The 23,677-nt window shown below is 39.5% G+C and overlaps 2 protein-coding genes across 2 annotated transcripts in view; one reads left to right on the top strand and one right to left on the bottom strand.

Annotated features, from left to right (window-relative positions):
* Window positions 1–9,377: 9,377 nt before the first annotated feature.
* On the top strand, window positions 9,378–12,036 carry C8H5orf58 (chromosome 8 C5orf58 homolog). The gene is made up of 3 exons (XM_065409154.1): window positions 9,378–9,437; window positions 10,721–10,814; window positions 11,876–12,036. The coding sequence occupies exons 1-3, from the start codon at window positions 9,378–9,380 to the stop codon at window positions 12,034–12,036; spliced, it is 315 nt and encodes a 104-aa protein (XP_065265226.1).
* A 1,697-nt stretch (window positions 12,037–13,733) lies between these two features.
* Window positions 13,734–23,677, bottom strand: part of LCP2 (lymphocyte cytosolic protein 2) — a 51,236-nt gene continuing 41,292 nt past the window's right edge. The window contains exons 14-21 of the mRNA XM_065409533.1: window positions 23,561–23,591; window positions 22,427–22,439; window positions 21,083–21,218; window positions 19,427–19,476; window positions 18,039–18,142; window positions 16,448–16,531; window positions 14,868–15,023; window positions 13,734–14,428 (exon numbers count right to left, since the gene is read on the bottom strand). Coding sequence (XP_065265605.1) covers window positions 14,306–14,428; window positions 14,868–15,023; window positions 16,448–16,531; window positions 18,039–18,142; window positions 19,427–19,476; window positions 21,083–21,218; window positions 22,427–22,439; window positions 23,561–23,591 — 697 coding nt within the window. The 3' untranslated portion in view covers window positions 13,734–14,305. The remainder of the gene's footprint in view (window positions 14,429–14,867; window positions 15,024–16,447; window positions 16,532–18,038; window positions 18,143–19,426; window positions 19,477–21,082; window positions 21,219–22,426; window positions 22,440–23,560; window positions 23,592–23,677) is intronic.

Raw genomic sequence — 23,677 nt, 5'->3', positions numbered from 1 at the left:
AGCTTAATTGTGACACGTTCAAGCATATATTACATGCTTATCTCTACAGTGGTGCTCATCAGGAAAGTTTAGAATATTGGGAAAATGTTATTAATACCATTAAGTTAGCTTGTGTATCAGCTATATTTCTGAGTAGCTAATGAGCTTGTCTATCCTTCTTTGCAAAGGAATTAAGACTTGATTAGACTCTTCAGTATTTGAAAGGTCTCTTGTGTGTGTTATTATGCTGAGCTTTCCATTCTCATGTTGAAATCCTTGCATAGCTAAACAATTTGGCAGACTGCATCACTCAACATACAACTATCAGACATAACTAAGTTTTTCACAAGTGATTGAAGTATGTCTGTACAAAGAATACTGTATCACCTGTGGGAGAAAAATGAGTCCTCACTCTGACTTTGAAGCAACAAGCCAGAGGTAGCTTTATTTTCGAGCAATTGCAAATGCACTGGAGAGTACTCACGGGCAGAGGTTCCCCTCCCGAGGCAGGTAGGTAAACAATTAGGCAAGCTTTTATACCTTTCATTACATACAATAATGAGAAACAAATGTATTTTGTAATACATTTTCTTCCTGATATCTCACTTTTCTCATTAATTTCTGCCACAGTCTACATTCCATTCTTATCTAACACAAGGTCAAACCAGTATCTCTTACAGTCTGTTCCCATTCGCTTTCTACTCGCCTAGGCCTTCAAGTCTCGCGTTATTAGAGTCAGTGTCAGCCTGACTTTGTTAGCCTGACTCTTGCTGTATTCCTAGAGACTAAGATCTCTATGTTCAAATTCCCTTTATCCCTTTCTCCACTTCCACACCCCTTTTCACTACTCGTTACCTAACTTCCTCTGTCGCTCACTGAAGATGTGTTTCTGACAAAGATTGACTGTCTTCTTTCTACTAATGTTATAACTTGTACTTTCATGTACTGTATTGGCTACATGTTAACAAATGAACCATTTATATTTCTCCTGGCAGTACGCCTGGCTTTCTTGAGTTGACTTGACTACAACATTACTGCAGCAGTGATGAATTCAGAATATAAAAGGATCTATTGAAATACAGCTTATAAAATCCTAGTCTTTGGGTTTGAGCAAATGCTAACAAAATGATCACAGCTGTATACTTAATGACTGATTTCAGATTAAACCAATGTGTGTGTATGTGTATATATAAAATGTTAAACTAGTCATCCCAGTGGCCAGCTAATGATATAATTTCACACTATATACTGGAGAAAGAACCCAACACTTTGGCTATGAATGATGCTATAGGTATGTGGCAAGAAGGCAAAAGGGAAGATTTAAATGCAGAATGGCACCCCCTGAAACCAGCATACTCTGCAACCACAGATCCTGATGATGTTTGAGGATGATACTGTCTTTCTCCCAGGAGAAGATTTCTTCATAGAGACAGAAAGAACTGAACGGGGGTGCAACTGCTAAACATGACATTTTTTACCAGTTTGGGAGTGTCCTGAAAGCCTCCCTCTAGAAATTCTGATTCCTAGGCGTGATGTAGTTTCCTCGGTTGAATAAGAGGAAAAGCCATGGGAGTCTGATTTTCAGCATTTAAAGAAAAGGAGATCATAACAGGTAGGCACACATTTCCCTGCAAACAATAAATAATATAACATCACTGAATAAGAAGCAGATAAGATGGTCCTAGTACGACATTGGCACTACTTAAATCTGATATTTATTACATACTTGCATAATTTCACATTTGGAATAATTCCCTACACGTTTCATCCAAGCACATTCATTTTGTTCAACTTGCTATTACTCAATACATTGTAATTATGGGATAAAGATCCTTTAGTGGCTTTTCTTTTGCTATTCAGCAGTTCTACCATTCATGTTTTCAGAGATCACACTACTTGCTGAGAGTGCATTACTTGGAATTTGTGACACTGTTTTATTTACACAGCCAGGTTGAGTGTAATTGCAGAGATTAAATTTGGGTTATATTGTAAATTTATTTATTACTCCCAGTTTATGAGAGATCCTAATTACAAGGAAATGGCACAAGGTAATTGCTGAGGAAGAATTGCTTCAGTATCTCATGTTATGCCTTCTGTTGGATATTTTATCATTTTACCAAAACCAATTATTCTGCCACTATGGCACAAACAATTACACATGTAATTTAAAACTCATACTAGTACCTTCTCACACAGAGTATTAAAACATTGTTCATTTTAGACAGATTGCTATGTGTACTTTTTAATGATTCAGAGTTATGATATATGTCCTGAAGGGTGTAGGGCAGTAAATGAAAAAGTCATGTAACCGCTGGAAGTTTCTGTTCTTTACAACCTTCAATATATCCAGTCTGTCGTTAGCCATTAAGTACATGGCATAAAATGGATTTTAGCAAAGAGGGAAACACTTGCAGTGAAACCATAACTCACTGCATCGACCCTAGCAAGGTCCCCTACTTTCTGCGGTCTATCAGTGAATATGCTATTATTGCCATGAATACAATATCATTATAATGAGAATACTATAATAATTGGGTATAGGGCAAATCCTGAAATGTCCTCAACTCTCTTTGAAGTCCACTGAACTGAGGGGCATTCTGTGGCCACCAAGTACCATGTGGGATCCAGCTGTAATTGTAGACAGCTAGATATATGGATGAAAGCTTAGTATGCAGATGAAGGGCATTAAGTAAGATTTCAATGTGATATAAGAAAAGATCATGGTTCAAAAGAGAACTAGAAGCTGTGCTATTAATTGAGCCATGTGGCAATGCTTATTACTTTCCAGAGAGCTGAATTCAAATGGTTGCAAGACCTCATGGGACCTGAAAGATCTCTTCCAATAAACTTTTTTTTATTAAAGGTATGGGAAATAATGATAAAATTGTTCAAAATTTAGTCATTTTTGCTGATAAACTCCAGAAATTATGGGGAAAAGATTAACCCCAAGGAGGGGAAGTCTCTTCATGATGGCTATCCACCACTTAGTCCTGGCACCATGACTCCCAAATGTATCTGAACTTGACTCAAAAGAACATGAAGTTGGAGTTGTGTCTCCAGATTCCATGGGCAGGAATTGTTCAATAGACGTGCAATTTCTGTTTTCCCAAGGCCAGTTAACACTTACAGCCTGCCACAGGAAAAAGGGACATGGCTAGGATGTGATCTTGCAACATGTTACTTTATGTATGCCCTTGTTTTCTGACCTTAATAAATTCAACAGTGTCTCAGTAATCAGAGAAACTGCAAATCCACTGTGAATTTTCATTCTGACTTCACAGCCAAAGAATTACAGTGTTCATGTGTATTTGGACAATTTCTGGGTATTTGTGAAAATGTTTGCAAATTCTGAAAGTTTTCAGAATTCCAACACTGATGATTAAGGCTACATCTATACTACCATTTATGTTGGGATAACTTATGCTGCTCAGGGGTGTGAATAAGCCACCCTCTCCTTCCCCCCCACCCCCCGCCCGAGTGATATAAGTTATACTGACCTAAGTACCGGTATAGACAGTGCTATGTTGGTGGGTGAGCTTCTCCTGCCAACATAGCTACAGCCGTTTGTTGTGGGGTGGATTAAGTTGATGGGAGACCTCTCTCCCATCAGTTTTGAGTGGCTATACTAGAAAGCTTACAGCGGTGCAGCTGTATCGGTGCTGCTGCACTGCAGTAAGCTCTCCAGTGTAACCATAGCCTAAGTATCCAAAATCTCATTCTGGGGGTACCTTGTTGGTTATTAACTGTTCTTCTGTTTAAAAAGCCTGTCATCTGATCAGGGAGCAGAAATAATACTATGTGACTTTGCTAAACAACTAAACAATATGAATAGTAAATATCAAATATCTGAAGCAAATAGCCCTTAGCCTGAAAACTGTTCATCTAAGATATTCAAATTCATTCTAAACACATCTAAAAATTTGTGGGCCACAAAAAAAGAGCTTTGAGGAGGGGGTTGGATTAGATGACCTCCTGAGGTCCCTTCCAACCCTGATATTCTATGACTCTATGATTCTAAACTTGTATTAATAACAAATAGTTTTGCCAGTTTTCATTTTTAGCACTAACATAGCTCAGGTCTGTCTATTATTATTCTTATAGCATTGCCTAAGGACCAACCAAGAATGGAGCTCCATAGTGCTTGGTACTATAGAAACAAAGAGTAATAGATAGTCCCTGCCCTAAGGAGATTACAATCTACATAAACCAGACACACACAGGATGGAGAAGCGGTAGAACACAGCAGCACAGTGAACTATATGAAGGCAGCAAATGATAGTTCAAGGATTTCTTTGTGGGCTGGATTTAGTTAGGAGGGAATCAACTACATGGAAAGAAAAGGGAAGGGTGAGAGGACATTGAAGGGAGGATGAAAGGGTCAGAGGAGCAGATATGGAGTGATGCTGAGGTGAAGAGATGGTGGGGGAGAGTTGGACCAAACAGCCAATCAGCACAGAGGAAGTTCAGTCAAAACTACAAACTGAAATGACTTTGCCAGTGTAAAGCTTCATTGTGTTTAAGAGGAAAGGGTTAAAGTTAGTGGGAACCAATCACATTTGAGAGCCTAAATAATGATTTAACTATGTCTATGGGTTCAGTGGAAAAATAATGTATAATCTTCCTTGATATGGAAGTGCTTGAAGAGGATTAGAAGGGACTAGGGTAGTCAACTCCAAAATTGAGTCCTTTCACAAATATTCTTTAAACAGAAAAGGATGGGGTGGGAATTGTGTATCTATTGAGGGATTAAATATAAATTTAGTACATGAGGGTTTCTTAAAGCTATTTTATCCTTTCAATATCTTCTGCTAAATTTAGTGACTTGTTAGAAATCATTAATCTTGTTCAAAATCAAGCAAAGACTTCCTTACAAAACACTAAGTCACATCTTTTTTTTTTAATTATTATTATTTTTTATTTTGCTGAGATTATAGTATAGACACAATTTCTCTGGTGCTGCACAAGTGGAATTCATCTGATTGGTGGAGAGGTATGAATGTAACACAACATACCAGTCTATGGAGTTAATTTCAGAGGAGTAAAGTGCTCCTATTGCTAAGGAAACAAAGCTTACAGTGGCTTAATACTAAGATGGTTTCCTGTGCAGAATATACTATACTTCCTACTAATCATGGTGAGCCATAGTTGCTTGCCTGAGTTAGTACAAGGTAAAAATGAAGATACAGCTAGCAATGCTACTGCAAAGTAAGTGAAATTATTTCTGTCCTATATAATTTTGTGCAGTGGGCAGGGAAAATATTAGTAGGCATTTTCAACTGAAGATTACACCCATAGTTAAATATTACATCTTTCTGTCTTAAGATGCATTAAATATTTACACATTTAGTGCCAGATATTTTTGAGCCTAAATTACAATATACCTAAACTGCAAAGTACCATTTAAAATATAAAAGCGACTTCACAACAGCTTTATATGCAGCTGTTGAGGAATCCACAGACTACAGAACATAAACCTATGGGGTTGATACTGTTTAAAAAATATTTTCATATAAATGAAAACAGTCAACTGTAATGCAGACACAGGATGTTTCTAATGTAACCTGTTTAGGTGGAGGTGCGGAAGTAAATGAAATTGCTACTGAGATTGTAAAGCCTGATGTTGCTGTGGGCTTAGAAACCACATTTAGCCAGACAGACCGCATTAGCCAGACAGTATTTGTCTAACAGTGGGCGGGTAAAGGCTTTGGACAGTCATTTACATGTTTTTTCACTCACTGGCCACAGCATATTTTACTAGTGGTTTGTTTGGTCATATCATTCAGATATCAAAATAGAGTCTCAATATACTTCATCATATACTTCTCTGTTATTGTTCATGGTCTCCTCAAAAAGGAGTTAATGTTCAAACTGGCTGGCAATTCTCAGTCTGAGGTTGAGAATTAGAACTTTTAATTGCCAATTAGCAGTCTAATTATGAAGATAAGCACCTGGTGCTTGATTTCATTGATCTCAAAGTGAGTGAGGCACCTAAGGCCTTGGCTACACTCAGGACTTCCCAGCGCTGCCTCTCTCGCAGCGCTGTAAGTGCTCCACCTCTCCGAGGGGAATAGCTTGCAGCGCTGCAGGCTCTGATTACACTCGCTCTGTACTCGCTGCGCTCGGGGGGGGGGGGGGCGTTTTCACGCCCCTGAGCGCAGCAAGTTGCAGCGCTGTACAGCGCCAGTGTAGCCAAGGCCTAAGTAACTTTGTGAATCCCGTCCTTCATGAATAAATGGAAAACCCAGCATGATCTAAACAATTTGTTTTCTAAAAGGGAGCACTTCATGTCAGGAATTCATAATAGTAACATGGGCATTAATGTACCTTCATTTTAATTATGTTGCTGCATTGAACGTATCTGTAATGCATTTTACTCTGGAAGTGGAATGTTTTCAAGTTCAAGTTTTTAAATGATTTCTGAATGGATTATTATTAGCATGAACATTTTCAGCGTTGTGCTATATGTCTTGTTAAAGGAAATATTATAGCTGTAAACCATTAAAGGAAATTTCAGAATCCCACATCACAAATTTGTATTGTATTTGAGGTTTTGCTCACTGAAATCCTCACACATTCCATTTGCACCCATATTTTCTTTGCGCACACTAGATTGCCACACTCACGGACCCTTCCAGAAAAATCACCAACTTCTATAGAGCCTGAGATAAGGAGCTGTCTTTTTCCTTACAGATCCACAGAAAGGACAAGACTAATTCACTCGCACGGGTGTTTCTGTGGGACCTTTGAGGACTTTGTAAACTGCAAGATTGTAGTACCGGAACTGGTGTACGTGTGAAGTGTTTCCTCTTTTGCATTTCACAGCTTCAAAGAAACCTCAGGCTAAGCAGTATAGGGTATTGTCTCTCTCAGTTACAGTAACAGTTAACTTGCTCCTCAACACAAAGAAGTGGGGTTCTAACCTGTACTGTATTTTAGCTTTCACTGCTGTCATGAAATGTTAAACCTAGGGCACTTTCATTCCAAGTTAAAACTTTGTGTAAACATACAGCAGAAAGAGGAAGAGAGAGAATATAAGGGTAAATAAACCGCAAACAAACTGCCTTTTCCTCTCATCCTATGTCTATTTACTGTACACACGAGAAATTCCACAGGCTCAATCTCCTCTGAGGTGCCTATGATCCCTCTTGCCAGTAATGCCCAAGCAGGAAGACTGAAGTGAAGATGAACATTGATCAGCACTAGTGCCTGACATACATTGAGCAATACTGCTAGCAACCATTCCTCTTCAAAGTGATTGTGCAGTGTCACTGGCCACAAGTACTACACAGCCGGTGTTTACCTGTTCTTCAGAGAACAGCAGCCATGAAAGGATGAATCCCTCTATACTTAACGTTTGAACACCAGTTGCAATGCAATATTGATTGAACCCTCTTTGCTCTGTACCTTCTGCACTTGTGTGTCTGTGTTAGCAATTCTTGCTGTTTTTGGTGGAAGCCAGGTATTTGCTATAATAACCAGTGTGGATAATGTAGCAAAGTGCCTTCCTTGTCCTACTCCAAGCCAGGTCCTTGACAAGGTCTGAAATCAGTATAAATGAAATCTACACACCTCTGTGCATATGTAGAGAGGAAAATAATTAGTTATCGCTAAGGAGTCAGCTGCTGTACTGTGCAACAACTTCCAAATCTCCAGAGACCAGTCTGGTTTTCTGTATAAATAATGTCTCAATACGATGAAATGAACCCTTTTCAGTAGACATCAGTCTTAACACAGTTCTTTAGTTGCCACCTCTATCCTGTTTAACTTTCCTCCTCCCTCTTTAATCCTCCTGCAAAGCTTGTTATTACTTCCCTCCTCCTCGGCCCCTGTAAAACCCCATCCCTTGGAGTCATCTGATTTAAGTGAAAATTTCAGGTTTTATTTACTTAAAAATAAATGTCTGGCCTTCATGGTTGTAGAGAACAGCTTGAAAAGGTGTCCCCTAAAGGCTGTGTATGTAGGGCTGTGTTTGGATCTAGCACAAGGTATAAACAGGGTCTTGTGCAGTTTTGGGAAGGGGCAGCTGCTTGGTGCCTAGAGGTCACCAAAACTGCTGAATCAGCTCCCCAGGGCTGTCAGCCAAGCTACAGTTCCCAGCATGCCTTGCTTTGGGCTCACAGGAAGCCATGGCACTTCCTGTTTCCGGAGGCAGCAGGTTTATCTCGCTTTATGGGGGGGGGAGGGGAGGCCCAGGCCTGCTGGGGAGCTACAGGGCTCCAGCAGGGTGGACAAAGGAGTGCAAGTTCCGTAGTGGAGTGCTGAGGGGCCCAGCACTGCCACTCCCGGCATTTACTTGGTCTGAACTGGGCTCTCCTCAGGGGCATGACGTTCAGGCCAGAGGGCTCCTGATTCTGGGGAGCCAGCCCTAAGGGCGTTGTGCTGCACCTTATCTTGTGCATGTGTGAGGTGGGGCTGTGTCTGAGTTCCCTGCAGCGGCACCTCACTGATTTCATTTGTATCCCACAGTCCTGACTAGGAGACCACCAAACCAAGACCATACAAGGGGACTCCCTTCAGGCAAACACTGGTGTTGGGGTTTTCATGTTCATATTGAGCCCTTCTGCAAACACTCCACAGGGCTCTCATCTCATTATTGTCTGCTTCTTGTGACCATCAAAACAGGGCTGTATGCATTTTGGCTGCCCTGTGCAGATCAAATCCGGGTCCTTTCACCATGTACAGCCTTTGTGAATCATATAGGCACCTCATGAACATCAAAACAGACCCATTTCCTGCCCACAAGTTCATGAAACTTTCTGTTTCCAGTGATGACACATGACACAAACTTAAATGTCAAAGTGAGGGAGTGTTGTTTAGTGGTTAGACCAGGAGGCTGGGTATGAGGGGATCTGGTGGTTATTCCCAACTCTGCCATGGACTTGCTCTGTGACATTGGGTAAATTACATATTCTCTCTGTGCCTTAATTTACCCATCTGTAAATTGGTGATAATTACCCATTTGGTAAAATGTTTTTAGATTCTTAGATGAAAGGTGTCATATAAGCACAGACTATTAGTGTTTTATGATTTTGTAGGAGGAATTGAAGGCCAACCTTCAGAATGTTCATAATGTTGATCTCAGGGTCCTGGCTGGAACTACTGCAAAGGTACCTTTTCAGTAGTTTATGGTCAGTCCTTAACTCATAGCACTTTAAAGGAAGGCCAAATCAGCTAATAGAAACATTTAGATTTAGACAAGTAAAAGATTTCTTACTTAAAAAAGGCACCCACTCATTTGAAATGACACTAATGAAAATAAAAATGTAATCAGTGTTACCCAGTCCTACATTTTAATTTGTGTCTGCAATGCAAGGATATTTTACTTTACTGCAAAAGTATGAGGCACACTTTCCCCCTTCTCTTTAGGATCTCCTTTGTCTCTGGTTAATGACGTTTACATGATAACAAACCCCCCAGCTTGCAGGAATAAGAAACTGGACAAAACATCTATGTTCAAGGTAAGTTTGATTTTATTGTTGCAACTTATCACCTAAGAATGCTTAGAGGCATAAACATATTGCTCATTTAGGAAACTTCCCAGAGCTTTTCCAAATAAATTATTACACATTGTTACACTTCCAAGGTGATTCTCACAAACTATATATAAACTTAGAATGACAAGAAAAAATCGATGCATCTGAAATTTCTTTTTGTGTATATTTTTCTGGAAGCAGCTCTGTTTAAAAAAAAGTACAGGCAGTTAAAAATTGGAACAATCTTAAAATTTGCTACTTACTTTCAAATGGTTTAATGCTCTTATTTCTCTTATTTCCCCCCCACCCCGAAACTAAAAAAAGAAAAAAGAAAAGTTTGGTCAGGAGATGAAAAATGAGTAGTAGGATCTTAGCAATAAAATTGTCAGGATATTTATATGTATTAATAAGCATCTGTCATATGGTATAACTTCATTAATATATTTAATTTCTCTTTCTATATTAACTTTGTAATGACTCCATCTTGTGGCTAATATGTATAATTGAAGATTAACTTTCATTAGAAGTTTCAGAGTGCTAGCCGGCTAGTCTAAAAAAACCACCTCAACCAGGGGCGTAGCTCCGAGCCTGGGGCACTGTTTACACTGGCACTTTACAGCACTACAACTTGCTATGCTCAGGGGGGTGTTTTTTCACCCCCCTGAGCGAGAAAGTTGCAGCGCTGTTAATTGCCAGTGTAGATAAGCTTATGCCCTAATAAATTTGTTAGTCTCTAAGGTGCCACAAGGATTCCTCGTTGTTTTTTCATTACAAGCTTTGCTTTCAGTGTATTAAGTATCTTTTGGCACTACATTTTCTTATTCTTCTTTGATAAGCTCACAATGGGGTATTTTTAAACCAGACAAGTGAAAGCGAAAACCTCATAAGAATCTTGCTGATTTTTAGGTGTTTTTTTGCTGCTAAGCTGCTTTAATTAAAATAATAAAAAGGGGTATTTTTTTTTTCTGAACATTTAAGTTAACTCCATTTAGGGGGAGGAGAGAGAACCCTGGACAATTTTCATTCTATTGCATGCAGTTGTAAAAAGGAATAAAAGAAAAAGTGGTAATGCCTGATGGGAAATAAAAAATAAAACCGACATTTTTGGTTTTTATGAAAACTGGAACATTTAAAAAAAGATTTTTGCATGTCGCTCATTTTCAAAAATGCACTTTTAAAAAAAAATTGAATGAAAAATTCAAAACTACTAATGCTCAAAGATTGCACATATATAATACCAATTCTGATGTTATTTGTGTTTCCTATAGATGTTTAAGAGTGATGTTGCTGACCAGCAGTTTAGCCTGGAAACTGCAATTAAAAATATTGATAAAATGTCCAGTGAGTTGAAGAAACTAAATGGTAATTCTGACTGTATCTATCATCAAACTAAAGGGGAAATGACTCAATTGTTTGATGCAATGTTGTTGTAGACGTGTCAGTCCCAGGATATTAGAGACACAAGGCGGGTGAGATAATATGTTTGATGGGACCAACTTCTGGTGGTGAGAGAGAAGCTTTCAAGCTTACACAAAGCCCTTCTTCAGGTCTGGGAAATGTACTCAGAATGTCACAGCTAAATACAAGGATTGTTTAGTGGTATTTAACACATATTTTAAGCGACCATTCAAGGTGAAGTGGCCTGTTAACACCCCTCCAATCATGGGGGGGAAGGAAGCGAGGGTTGGGGGAGAAGTGGGGGGGAGAAGGGGAAGTAAGGAGCTGGGGAGGGGTTATGGATTGTTATATCCAGTGTCTCTATTCAGTTCATGTATTCAGTCTTTGCTACATACTAAAACTCATGAACTGAATAGAGACACTGGAATTGTGGCTTTTTATAACAATCTGTAACCCACTAACAGCGCCCCCACCCCCACCCCAGTTGCCTCCCCCTCTTCCTTTCCCTCCCATGACTGCTGGAATGTTAATGGGCCACTTCACCTTGAGTGGTCCCTTGAAATATATCTATGTACTTATGATAAACAATTTGTTCTATCTTTTATTTAGCTCTGAGTACATTTCACAGCTGCTAATGAACTCATGCAGATTTTGTGATTATGTTGTTCCTTCTATATAATGAAACAAGAATTTGTCCCCTTATGGTGAAAATTTAATAAAATCATACTTACTGTACAAAAAATAGGACCATATTAATCAAACATGGAAAAGTCCTGCTAGATAACAATTAATTTCTTCAGCAAGTACATATCATAGCTTCCTAACAAAAGATATATAGTAATACACTAATAGCAAATTGTATTTAAATGCGTTGGAGAAATGCTATCATCCTTTTAATTTACAGAAGAGTTAAATGTAGAATACTCTACATTAAAAGAAACCAAACCTCTACAGTAAATTGCCACCCATATAATACCTATTATACAGTAAATGTTCATGATTGTATACTGTACTTTTTCTAACAGTGAAAAGCCAACTGCTGCTCTGTGACCTTACTTTGAACTTCAGTCATCCGGTGAAGACCACAGTTTCAAGGGAGATAGAAGAAAAGAAAACAGATTTTGAGGAATTACATAATTCCATCAAGTTCCATGCTGATGCTTCCATTAACAATTCTTCTCTTTGAGCCATTAAAATTTCAGCATGGTTTTCTGCTCTGGTTGAAATTTTTATAATATGACATTTTGTGTTATTAGAGTATGAAAAGTAGTATCTGAAGAATGTTTCAATATGTGAAAAACAAATATTTGAATAACTCAGAAACAACTAAAATAATAAAAAGGTAAATAATTGGTCCATAGTCTATACATTTTCCAAAATCCCCCTTTTTATTAAACAGCTGAGGTTGCTGAGAACAGTGACACAGGAAACTAGATGGCTCAGGAAATTGTTTATGGGATATAACGTCTTTCATGTCAAGTTAACTGATCTGAATCAAGACCAATTGGTAACAATTAGAAGTATTTACTACCAGCTAGATCATTGTTTCCCAACTGGGAAAAGTGGTGCTAAACCCAGATGAGCTCAAGGGCAAGAAGACAGCACTGGGAGGGAAGAAAATGGCATGACCTTCAATTTGCCCCACTGTCTTCCTCACTACAAACCTATAGCTATGAGTAAAATAGCAGGTGACTTGAAAACCATTCCTCTGCCCCTAATGCAGCCAGCTACAAGATACTAACGGAGGGGTAAGGCTGACAAACTTAGAAGGAAGACTCAAACCACACACATGCCAGAAAATGGAATTAAATATAAGATCTTAGGCAAACAATGGGACCACCCCTGTTCCTTATTAAGTCAGTCTGGGGCCTAATATTTTTAACTCATTCTGAATTACAGTTTATATTTTAAGACAGAAAATGCCAGTGTTTCATGAAGAATGTGGAATAGGCACCTATCCCAGACCTATCAGCCCTACCCTGCTTAGTTATCTACTTCCTGGGTAATGAGTTTGAGTGTAAGCCTGTGGCTTGGTCAGGTGACTAAACATCACATGATGGTAGCCGGGGGTTGTACTTTATATAAAAGTGAGTCTTCTCAGGATGGAAGGAGACAGACCTCCAGGAAGGAGGTGCTTAAAGGGTACTTAACAGCAGAGGGACCTGGGGCTGGGTCTGAGTCTGCCGCACCAGCTAAAGGTAAAGGTAAAGGCCTTACTGGAGCTACCTGCACTGAAGAACAGAAGCAAAATTCCTGAAAAGGGAATTAGGAGGTTCTGAGGAAGGGTAATCCTAGAAGAAAGTAGTCTGGACAGGCCAGTGCAGGTGGGTATTTGAAGGGAGATGCCATTTGCATTTGTTTAGGGGTCCAGCCTGTGGCTCCTACTGATGGTCAGAAGAAGATCATTTTCTCTTGACCTGCATCAAGAGAGTACAATTGGTGGCTGAGCCATGTGATCTCACTCCCCAATCAAACAGGGTAAGACCTGATGCTAGGCGTTGGATGTCTGTCTTTGTTTGTTGAGCTGTTTTCATGTACTGGATCCTGGGAGGGGTGTTTATTTGATATGCACAAAACTCAGGAACAGTTTTTGAGAACTCTGAGAGTAGGGAAACTGAGATAGAGACAGGGTCTATCACCAGATGAGGTGAGACCCAATTACACTGCCATTTTAAGAGCCTGTTCTTTGCAGAAAGGAGTGGGTGCAAGGTTATGCGTTGTTGGGACCCAATATATACAGGGACAGATTTGGGAATGGAAGTTGTCTCTAGATGATGTAGAAGAGGGAACATATACCGTCTAGACCATTAAATTAACAAGTCACATAGTTCCTACCATTATAATAAATGTAGCCAGAAAGTGCAGGTCTCTACTGAAAAGTGGACTGTGACATATGGCATTTTTATTGACTCAATTTACACAAGATTTTTCTAATTTTCTATCAGCTTACATAAAATATATCAAAGTAAACAATACAATCTTTCAATACGGATAACAGTCACTAGAAGTTACTCTGTACTGTACAAGCATTATACAGATATTAATTGATTTCAGTTTGCAGCTTAATGTAATTGGTACCATAAACTTGACATGAACAATAGTTTGCATAGTTTTGCTTTATAAGAAAGCAACGTAATTCTCTGCTATGTAAACTACATGTAATCCTATAATATGGAATGGAGAACACTTCACATGCGAGATGGATGTTGGAAAATGACGTCACTCACATGAAGAGTTTTCATGGCAGTGTATGAACAATGTAGAGTAATAAATACATTGTAGAAAGTATTTTGCAAATCTGTTTTTTAAAAACACACTTTAAAATGAGAGAATTATATTTTTTCATTAAAATAAAAAAAATTTAATTCATAATTTCAGTTCACTGAATACAAATGGAAATATCATGAGGTTTGTATGCTCTTGTAGACCGTTGATCCCAGACATTAAGCTTTCTTCTAAGTAGATCCTGCAGCATATGTTAACTTGCATTGGTTTCTTGAACCTCGGTCTTTTCCATCAATCAGCAGAAGGGGTGTTCTTTGAAAGTAATCAATAATATCTTCCACTGAAGAAAAATCCTGTGGATTAAAAACAAAGGCGGTGGGAGGCGGGTGTTGTCAGGATTCTCACTACTTCTCAGGGTAAAGCGATAGTATTTATTTAGACTGTGACTATTTCATGCTCTCTTGTGACTAAGTTTTGGATGAATTGCTGTACTGGAATAGACTGTGAGGTCATCTACCACTGCATCAGCATTTGCTTCCTGTACTGGTCTTCCCATCTTGGATATCTCCATGGAACATTCTTGTCCAAAATTTTACCCACCCAATGAAGTTGTGAGGTATTATAAGGCAATCAGTTTTTCTTGAATTTGAGTCACTGGGCCTGATTCTGCTCTTCACTACACCAGTTTGTATCTGGAATAGCTTTAGTGAACTAAGTGACATTCTTCTTGGTAAAACTGCTGGAGACTGGTAAAGGGGGAGGAGGTGATGCAAAGAAAGAAACATACTTTACCTCTTTTCCTTTCAGGCCAGTTCCTAACAAGTAAACTTGATTTTGTTCCTGGTAACGAATCTGAATATTATATACTTTATCTTTGTATAATACCATCAGTACGTATGGATGTGTATTAGTTTTTCTTGAGCTGTCTCTCACCAAGAATGTCCCGTCCTAAAAGAATGCACATGAAAATCAAATCTATTTTTGACCAACCACGTGAGTAGAATGCTGAGTTTGTTTCTAAATACACATTCATTCTGGGTTCTAATTTTTCAGAAAGAGCACAATTGCAACCACAGCTTTGAAGAACTTGTTAGACTTTCTTACAGGAAGAAGCAAAACACAAACAAAGCCTTGCAATCTGCTATCTAAAATGTCCCATTTCAAAAGGCTAGTTCAGATGCAGTAATAGTAATTTTAGAGAGAAAAAATACTCTAATTTTGGGACACTTAGCAAAATGTTATGGGTGAAATTCTGGCCTTAGCGAAGTCACTGGCAAAACTTCCATTGACTTCAGAGAGACCAGGATTTCAGCCCAAAAGGTGAAACCCATTGGTGTTTTGGGGACTTTTGTACACAGCTGAAAGGGATGCATGCAGTCTGCTACACTTAGAGGTTTAGACAATCTTGGAATGTTCTAGCCTGCTGCATAAGGGGAATTGGGGCCTACTCTATCAGAGTGACTGGGAGGGAAATGGGGAAATGAAATATGCCCCTCCCAATGAGTGCTGGTTTAAAATATCTTTAGGAAAAGTGGATTAGCTAGAGGGATGCAAGTTTCTTAAATAGATGATCTTGCCTCCTGGAGACAAAAGTTTCTATTGAGCTCCCTACCATGTGAAGCTCTCCCCTCATTACTCCATCTTATATATACAAGTTATATTACCACTATGGTCCCCATGGTCTGTGCTGTTTCCTGCAGCTCCCATTGGCCGGGAACGTTGAACCACAGTCACTGGGAGCTGCAGGCGGCTGTGCCTGCAGGCAGTCAATGTAAACAAACTGTCTCGCAGCCCGCCAGCGGATTACCCTGACGGGCCGCTTGCAGCCCCCAGGTTGCCCACCACTGATCTAGAATATGGGCTTAATAATCCTTAGGGATCAGCTGAGCCTGGATCTGAGCTGATCTGTGTTGTTTTTTGTTGTATTCTTTGTAATAAGCCGCACCCCCAAGAAGTTCAGACTTTGGTATGTGTGAACTGTGTTTTTAGAATAGTTTAAGAAAGGTGCCTATTTGTGCTTAGTCTCTTCTATACTGATCCAAGTTTTTAATAGCCCTCTGGTAATGCACTGCCAATCTGAACACTGTATGCTTAATCAGACTGTATAAGTACCTTTTTGTTTGTGTGTGTGTGCGTGCGCGCGCACCACCACTACCTCTCCCCCGCCACACACACATATAGGATGTGCCATGACATTTTGCAGGCACATTGATAGTGGCTTGGAGAAAATCTGGACTAGAATCTCTTTATGTAAAAGTTGTGTTCATTCACTTTTTCTATATGAATGCAAAGACATATATCAGGACACAAACCATTTAAACAATGTGCCAAGAATTTCTATATCCATTTAAGGGTAACTGCTAACACTGTACCTTATTTATATTCCTAAGAGCTGCTTCTGCTTCCTGCCGGCTGATGTCTGCAACATACCACTCTTCATTCAGTGAATCCTGAAACTTTTGTTTTATTTTTTTGGGGGGGAAAGAGGAGAAAGTTGGCTGTCAGTGAATTAATTTATGTGATGTTATAAACATACATGCACAGAAGTAGAGAAGAATTTAAATGGGGAAGGGGAGAGGGAAGTAGTGTATTTCCAGATGCAGGGATGAGCATTTTTAGTTCTGACCTTGTTAAGTTGATTTAATGATTCCAATACTCTCTGAAGGTGTTTGCACATGCTGCCACCTTGCAAACCGGAGAAGTGAGGACTCTAGGGTTTTGGTAAACATTCTATTTCCTGTGACATTTCTTTATGTCCAGATGAGTCACAGACATCTTAGGTCTCTCCTATTTTTACCATCAGCTGAGTCTAGAACTGTGGCTTGCTGTGGGCTCTCAAGCACTAAACACACGCACACACAAACCTGTCTTACATGACTATTCAATGCATTAGCAAAAATTAGGTGCTAAGTGGAGGTGGTCTTCAAAGAAATATGGAGTAGAACTGTACTCAGAGACCGAATTTTCTTTTCTCACCCATTTTAGGTTGGTTTATTTGAGAGGAGAATTGAGTCCAAAACATCTGAGGGTACTTCAGGGCAGCTTTGCAAGACAGAAAGTGGTCTAGTAAACTTCATTGTACCTTCTGACTGTTTCACTGTACATGTTTTGCTGTATTTTCACTCCTCTTTTGCTTGGTGAAGACCAAGTAAGGAACAAAGGTTGGACATCACAAGGGAAACCAACAGCAAATGCAAGAGTGTATACCAAAGAATAACTGCTGACTAGAAAACCAATTTAGGAAAAAAATTGTCTCATGTTTAGTTGATTTGCTGTGCAAAGTGATTAGGATTAATGTCTGTAACATCATAGACGATTCATGCCTCCCCATATTGGGGGCCACAGTCTAAAGGGGATGACATGTGACTGCCCCACATGTCTCCTCTGGCCAGCGAGCCCCCCTGCCCTGTTCTCCCTGCTCCACCAGAGTTACCTGACCAGGAGCGGGGGAGGGTGCTCTGTCCTTCTCCCGCTGTGCCTTCCCCCAGGCATGTTCGACTGCTCTCCTTGGCAACCAGGCCCAGGTGAGGAGCAGGATGGAGCTGCTTCTCATGTGGCTGAAGCCAGTCGCTACGGGTCACTGCTGTGTGCAGCACGGCAACTGCCTGAGAGACAGCCCATCTGGGAAGTGGTGGCAGTGGTGGGTCGCTCCCTGCCCAGGCTCAGCGCTGGGGGACGGGCTGAGTGAGCCAGAAATGGGCTGTGGGGAGAGGGGATTTCTCTCAGGCAGCCACACTGCACAGAGCAATGAGACCCTGAGTGGCCAGTGTGAGAAGTGGCTGGTCCCGCCTCTTCTGCTCCTGGCCTGGACCGGCTCTGAGGGACAGGGGCCGAGCATGTCGCGGGGCAGGTACAACAGGAGAAGGGAGCCCCTCTTCCTCTCCCACCACAGGCCAAGCAAAATCTGGGGAGGGGGCACTTGACCCCATATACCACTCCCACCTGTGAGTCACATTATTATACCTCGTCTTCCTCCATGCTTGGTGGCTGCACAATCTGCCTGTTAGGAATTGGTAATGGAGGTCTGCCATCTGCTGGGCCTTTTGAAGGAGCTCTATTGATGTTACCTTTAAAGTACCAGAATAAATTTAAATTAAAAACAGAAAGATAAAACTTAGTCTATGCAGCAGATATTAGAGTGTCGTTTAGGACTTTGATTCTCAGTCATACCAAGGCCTCTTTATACCACTCAGGCAGCATAAGGGGCCTTAAAGTGGGTGAAAATTATACTCACACTCAGTGTAATTGAGAATCTGACCTAGATTTCTTTATGTAATGGGACAAATTCATCCTCGGTATACATGAGGGTCACTCCCATGGACTTTAAAGGAACTTCAGTAGCTATGGATGCCTCAAAGGCAACTGTATTTGAAATAGGAGTTACAGATGATGAACTGTATCTCAATTATTTAATTATGACAGTATCTTCAGTTACCCTAATTACAGCTAACCTGAACTTCTACAGTTACAAACCACAAGGTCGCCCTGCTAGAAGTTTATAAAATTGTATTGGAGAGAGAAAAAAATTGCTCCTTTTTTTTTTTCTCTCTTTGTGGAAACCTTGAACAGTTTAAATGGTAACAGCTACCAGTGTTGAACATTGTTGAATGTTATGCCAAGAGATTATGATTTTCAATGTTGCTTATTTTTAATTACAGTATTTTTGCCAATTAAATATGTAGCTGAGACAAACTTTATTTCACCTTGGAAATGTTTTTCATACCAGCCAAGGTATTGGTGTAGTATTATTCAGATCTGAAACATTCATTGCTTTTCCCTATCATCACACACATCATTATTGGAATGATATAATCACATGGACCTTCAGAATGAATGTAGTCAATGGATAGTAATCTGAGACTAGTGCTTTTAAATTGTAGCTCTAGTGAAGTAAACACTTATATCAAATTTTGTCGGTGCCTTAACTAAATAGACAGCAATGCCAAAATTTAACAAGGAAAAAAAAAACTACCTTAAACATAGACTAAATGAACTAAAGAAGTTAACTAACCAATGCTTAAAGTGGTCTGAAAAAGTTAGGGGTCTATCGTAATCTGGGAGTAACAGTTCTGGTAAAACGATGCTTAAAGTGTTCCCTCCAGAGACCCTTGTGGTGCTGCTGCTGCAGGAGTAAGGAGACAGACTAGAGCATCTAATATGCAAATAAAATGCATTCTTTACTCCTGGTGGGGTGGGTATGCGCCTCCCACCCACCCACTTTAAGCACTGTACTTGATAGTTTTTTATTGCTATTAAATTCAGAAGCTGAACGTCCATGACAGATATCATGCGCTGCAACCATAAGACTTCATTACATTTGGAGTAGAAATACAGGCTCACAGAATACAAACCTAGCTGAAAGCGTGGTGGTAGTGATCCACTTGAAGAAAGGCTGTTAGTACTGTTAAAGAAATCAATGAAATTGAAGTTTAACACACATAGGGTATGTTGCTATAATTATATTATTTAATGTTTTATACTGTGGCAGCTCCCAGAGGCACAGATCCATACCTGGGCCCCTTTGTGCTACATGGCGGTACAAAGATGGAAGCATACATAGTGCATGTCCCCAAAGGGTTCCATTCTCCTTTCTTTTTAGCACCCATGGCAGATAAAGACATCCTAGTCTGCCCCGTATGAAAATTCACATGGTAATTAAGGTCAGTATTAACTCTCCTTGAGGCCTGGCACTTGGAGATAAGGTGCAGAGGGGCAGGGGACAGTCCATGGTACTACTACTCCTATAGGGACCATTTCAGGATCAGTACAATTGGAACCTAATTCCCCTCTAGAATCTATATCTCTGTTGGGTTTCCAGCCCATGACCCCCTCCCAAGCCCTTTCCTCATAAGGGGAGTATATGAAGCAAAATTACAAGCTGTTACGCATTCTGGAATTTCCCCCAAACTTCCCCCCTTCTGTGTTTTCTCCCCCCGCCCCCTTTGGCTGAAGAACAAGCATCACTCAAACATTCAAGTTCCAGGAGGTGCAAAAACTTGACAAGAGCTGTGCCAGTGACTGAGTTCACACTTCTAGCCTCATCTATACTTAGTTTGTTTGTTCTGCTCTTGCTGAACTATTCAGCCCCTCTTTATAAGCTCTATAAAGGCCTTTTCAGCTTCCTGTTAGAAATTTCTATAATTGAAACCAGCTCTCTTGGCAGTCCCAAAATGACAGCAGCCAAAGGCAACAATGAGTTTATCAGATCTTATCTCTTTTTCCCCGAAAAGTTTCACCTCACTAAGAACCCACTGCCAAGGGCTCCTCTTTTCCAGTGTCCAAATGAATTTCTCTTTGGATGTACTGCAAAAAAGGCTCTGACTAAAATGTATATTACCATAGTGTCTCAGGCTCTTCTTTTAAGAAGAGGCATCAAACTTTGGATGTCCAACTGTAGACACCTAAAGTCTGACTTTTTTTTTAAACAGGGACTGAGTACCCACAATTCCAGTTGAAGTCAATGGGAACTGCAAGTGCTACAGTAATGCCTAGAATCCCCCTTCTGGGATCAGGACCCCAATGAGATAGGCACTGTACAGATGTATAATAAGACAGTCTCTGCCCTCAAAAGAGTTTACAATCTCAATAGATAAGGCAGACAAAGAATGGGAGAAATAGATAAATGCCTTTAGTGAGGCACTCAAAAATTGAAGGAGCCAAAATTAGAGCCTAATTGTAGTTCATACCAAAGAGGTCCTAATGTAGTCCTCTCTTAATGTAGAACTAAGAGAGTATCCTAGTGTATCTGATATGTATTGTCTGTATATTTGGATTATATAGAGACTTAAGGTCTTGAGTATGATGGCTTTACAGCATTGGGGGATTCCCCTAAAATGGTGGAAACAGCCCAAAGCAAGCAGAGGGGAGCTAAGGATCTGGCCTGTAGATATTAAGCTCCTTGGGTAGTAATCATGTGTTCTTTTGGGTCTTGTACAGCACCATATACACTCTTATTCCTTAACAAGTAATAGATCAAAATAAGTGAGACAATAACTAGTGCAACAAACCTTTCTGCATATGATCCAGGCATACTGTTGGATCCTGAAGGACTGTGTTTAGGTGGTGGCTTGACAGACCTTGAAGGGAATGTGTTGGAACTGAAGGGGGGCAAAGATAGCTGTGGTGCCGGTCTCTGGGGGATTGCTGTGAAGAGGAAAAGTAGAGCTAGCTAAAAATATTAGCATGAGGTTACCATGGGTACTCATAAAAGCAGCTTGTAAAGAGGGGTGAAGTGAACTATTACTATCACACTGCAGAGGGCCGTCTAATCAGATACAAGCAATGGAACAAGCTGTCATTAAAATGCCCTTCAGAACAATATACTGGGTCTTGGAATATGAACTTATTGATGGAAGCTGGTTTATTCTTGTGTATTCATTTTAGAGGTGGAAAATTCAGTAGAAAATTTCCAGTTTTTTTAATCCTGTTTGCTTCTGAAACATTAAATAAGCTACAGTCCAGCTTTAGAAACCCCATTAACTAAAATATAACATTAAAATTAAAGACAAAGTCCCCTAGTCAGCTTTCTCTGCCATGGCATTGCTGACCATTGGATTTGAGACTTCTTTATTGCGCATACTCCTCCTCAGGGATTTGTGTTCTGACGCCATCTTCATTGTATAGGTCAGCAGACAATTGGGCTACCACGCCAAAGATCCATAGCATGAGAAACTTGCTCTCCTTTGGCATTACTCTCAGCCTGAGTTGAACTGGCAATAGCGGTGGAGGTTCAGAATGTGAATTCAGATCAGAATTGTGTAAATGGCCTCAATTTTTAATGGGATGAACCAAAACTCTGATATAGTCAACCTTAGACTTTGGCATGTTGAAAAGCAAAAAGTGAATTTTGCAGCTTTGGTTCATATCCATTATTTTTGTTATAAAGCATTATATAGCATCTCAGAGACTGTGAGGTGGGGTAACTTATACATGCTGTTATTATTATTTGAGCCAAATACTATTCTCTTTGCTCACGAGTCATTAGGACTATCCTCACATGAAGTTGATAGCACTATATGTTGGAAGAATGCAAGCAGGGTTTGGCCAATTATCTTATAGTAGATCAAGAGGTCACTAGGTTTTCATTCCTGCTTTTTAGGTGCTCAATGGAAATAACTGTACAGATATATACTAAGTTCATGGTTATAAAATTGCTGATATGCTCCAACTTCCTGTTTTTTGTGGCTTCATTACTTAAGTTTGTATGAGATTTTTGAAGATTTCTACAATCTGTCAAGTTATGCAGTGTTACCTTTTTTATTTTATAGTAGTAACTATAAATAGATCTTCTCAGTGTTTCATTTGACCTTTTTAACAGAGAGAGAATGTAAAAGAAGTTTTTAAGTACTTACACTCATCATCTTCCTGGGGAGAGAGGGGAAAAAACAACAATGAACATTAAGAGGTTTATAATATCATAACTCGTAAAAATAATCTCTTTACAAAAGCTACAATAGAAAAGTCAGTGATTTTTGAGTATGCAGGTAATTCAAGATGGGATGCCTACATTTACCTAATACATTGATATATTTGTCTTTGTGAAACACCAAATTAATTTTTAATTGTGGAACTGAGGCAAGGAAATCACAGGTCTAGATTTTCAAAAGTGAGTAATGATTTAGGTGCGTCAATTTTTGGGTGCCTAACTTGAAACAGCTTAAAGAGGTCAGGGGGCAGAACTTCAGCTGAGGTAAATTGTCATAGTTTCCAGAGCAGATGTTCAGCACTCTCTGAAAATCAGGTTCCTTTAAGATATATCAAGTCGGAGAGCCCAAAACTGGGGTATACAAAATCACTAGTAACTTAAAAAATAAAAATCTGGACCTTGACTCTGCCTTTTCTTTATAATGCCTCTAATATCTAAAATAACATATCCAGGGATTAAACTGTCCTGGAGCAAATTTGTATGGCGGAAACTGATTGAAAGTGAAGCTCTGTGCTAAGAAGGAACTACAGGAGAACCTCAGTTATGAATAGCTCAAGAATGGAGAGTTGTTCATAACTCTGAACATTTTGTAACTCTGAACAAAACATTATGGTTGTTGTTTCAAAAGTTAACAACAGAACATTGACATAATACAGCTTTGAAACTTTACTATGCAGAAGAAAAATGCTGCTTTTAACCACCTTCATTTAAATAAAACAAGCATAGAAACAGTTTCCTTACCTTGTCAAATCTTTTTTAAACTTTCCCTTTATTTTTTAGTAGTTTACATTTAACACAGTAATAAACTGTACAATATTTGCTTTTTTTGTCTCTGCCAACTGATTGAGTACTTCCGATTCCAAATGAGATGTGTGTGGTTGATTGATCAGTTTGTAACTCTGGTGTTCGTAACATTGAGGTTCTACTGCATGAGTATTTAAAGGAACCAGTCCATGTTAAACAGAACTACCAGCTTACCAGCAAGTTTTATAATTCTATTGTAACACATACTTTAAAATCTTCTAACTGTAAAATAGTGTTTGCTCTGAAATATACTTACATCATATCTTCTTTCTGGTGCCCAGCCTTGCCTAAAATGAAGTAGGTGAAGAAACCAAATGTGAATTTTAGATGTAGAAAGTGTGAAAGAATGACACTATCCATATGTATAGTGGGA

This window comes from Emys orbicularis, chromosome 8 (genome assembly GCF_028017835.1).
Source record: "Emys orbicularis isolate rEmyOrb1 chromosome 8, rEmyOrb1.hap1, whole genome shotgun sequence".
NCBI lineage: Eukaryota > Metazoa > Chordata > Testudines > Emydidae > Emys > Emys orbicularis.
The sequence above is the reverse complement of the archived record's forward strand: the minus strand, read 5'-3'. Positions and strand labels throughout refer to the sequence as shown.

Bases quoted from the DNA above. Each gene is read 5' to 3' on its own strand.
- C8H5orf58 (XM_065409154.1), top strand. From the start codon at position 9,378: ATGATAACAAACCCCCCAGCTTGCAGGAATAAGAAACTGGACAAAACA. The intron at 9,438-10,720 runs GTAAGTTTGATT...TGTTTCCTATAG, and splicing joins ACAAAACATCTATGTTCAAG to ATGTTTAAGAGTGATGTTGC. The intron at 10,815-11,875 runs GTAATTCTGACT...TTTTTCTAACAG, and splicing joins TGAGTTGAAGAAACTAAATG to TGAAAAGCCAACTGCTGCTC.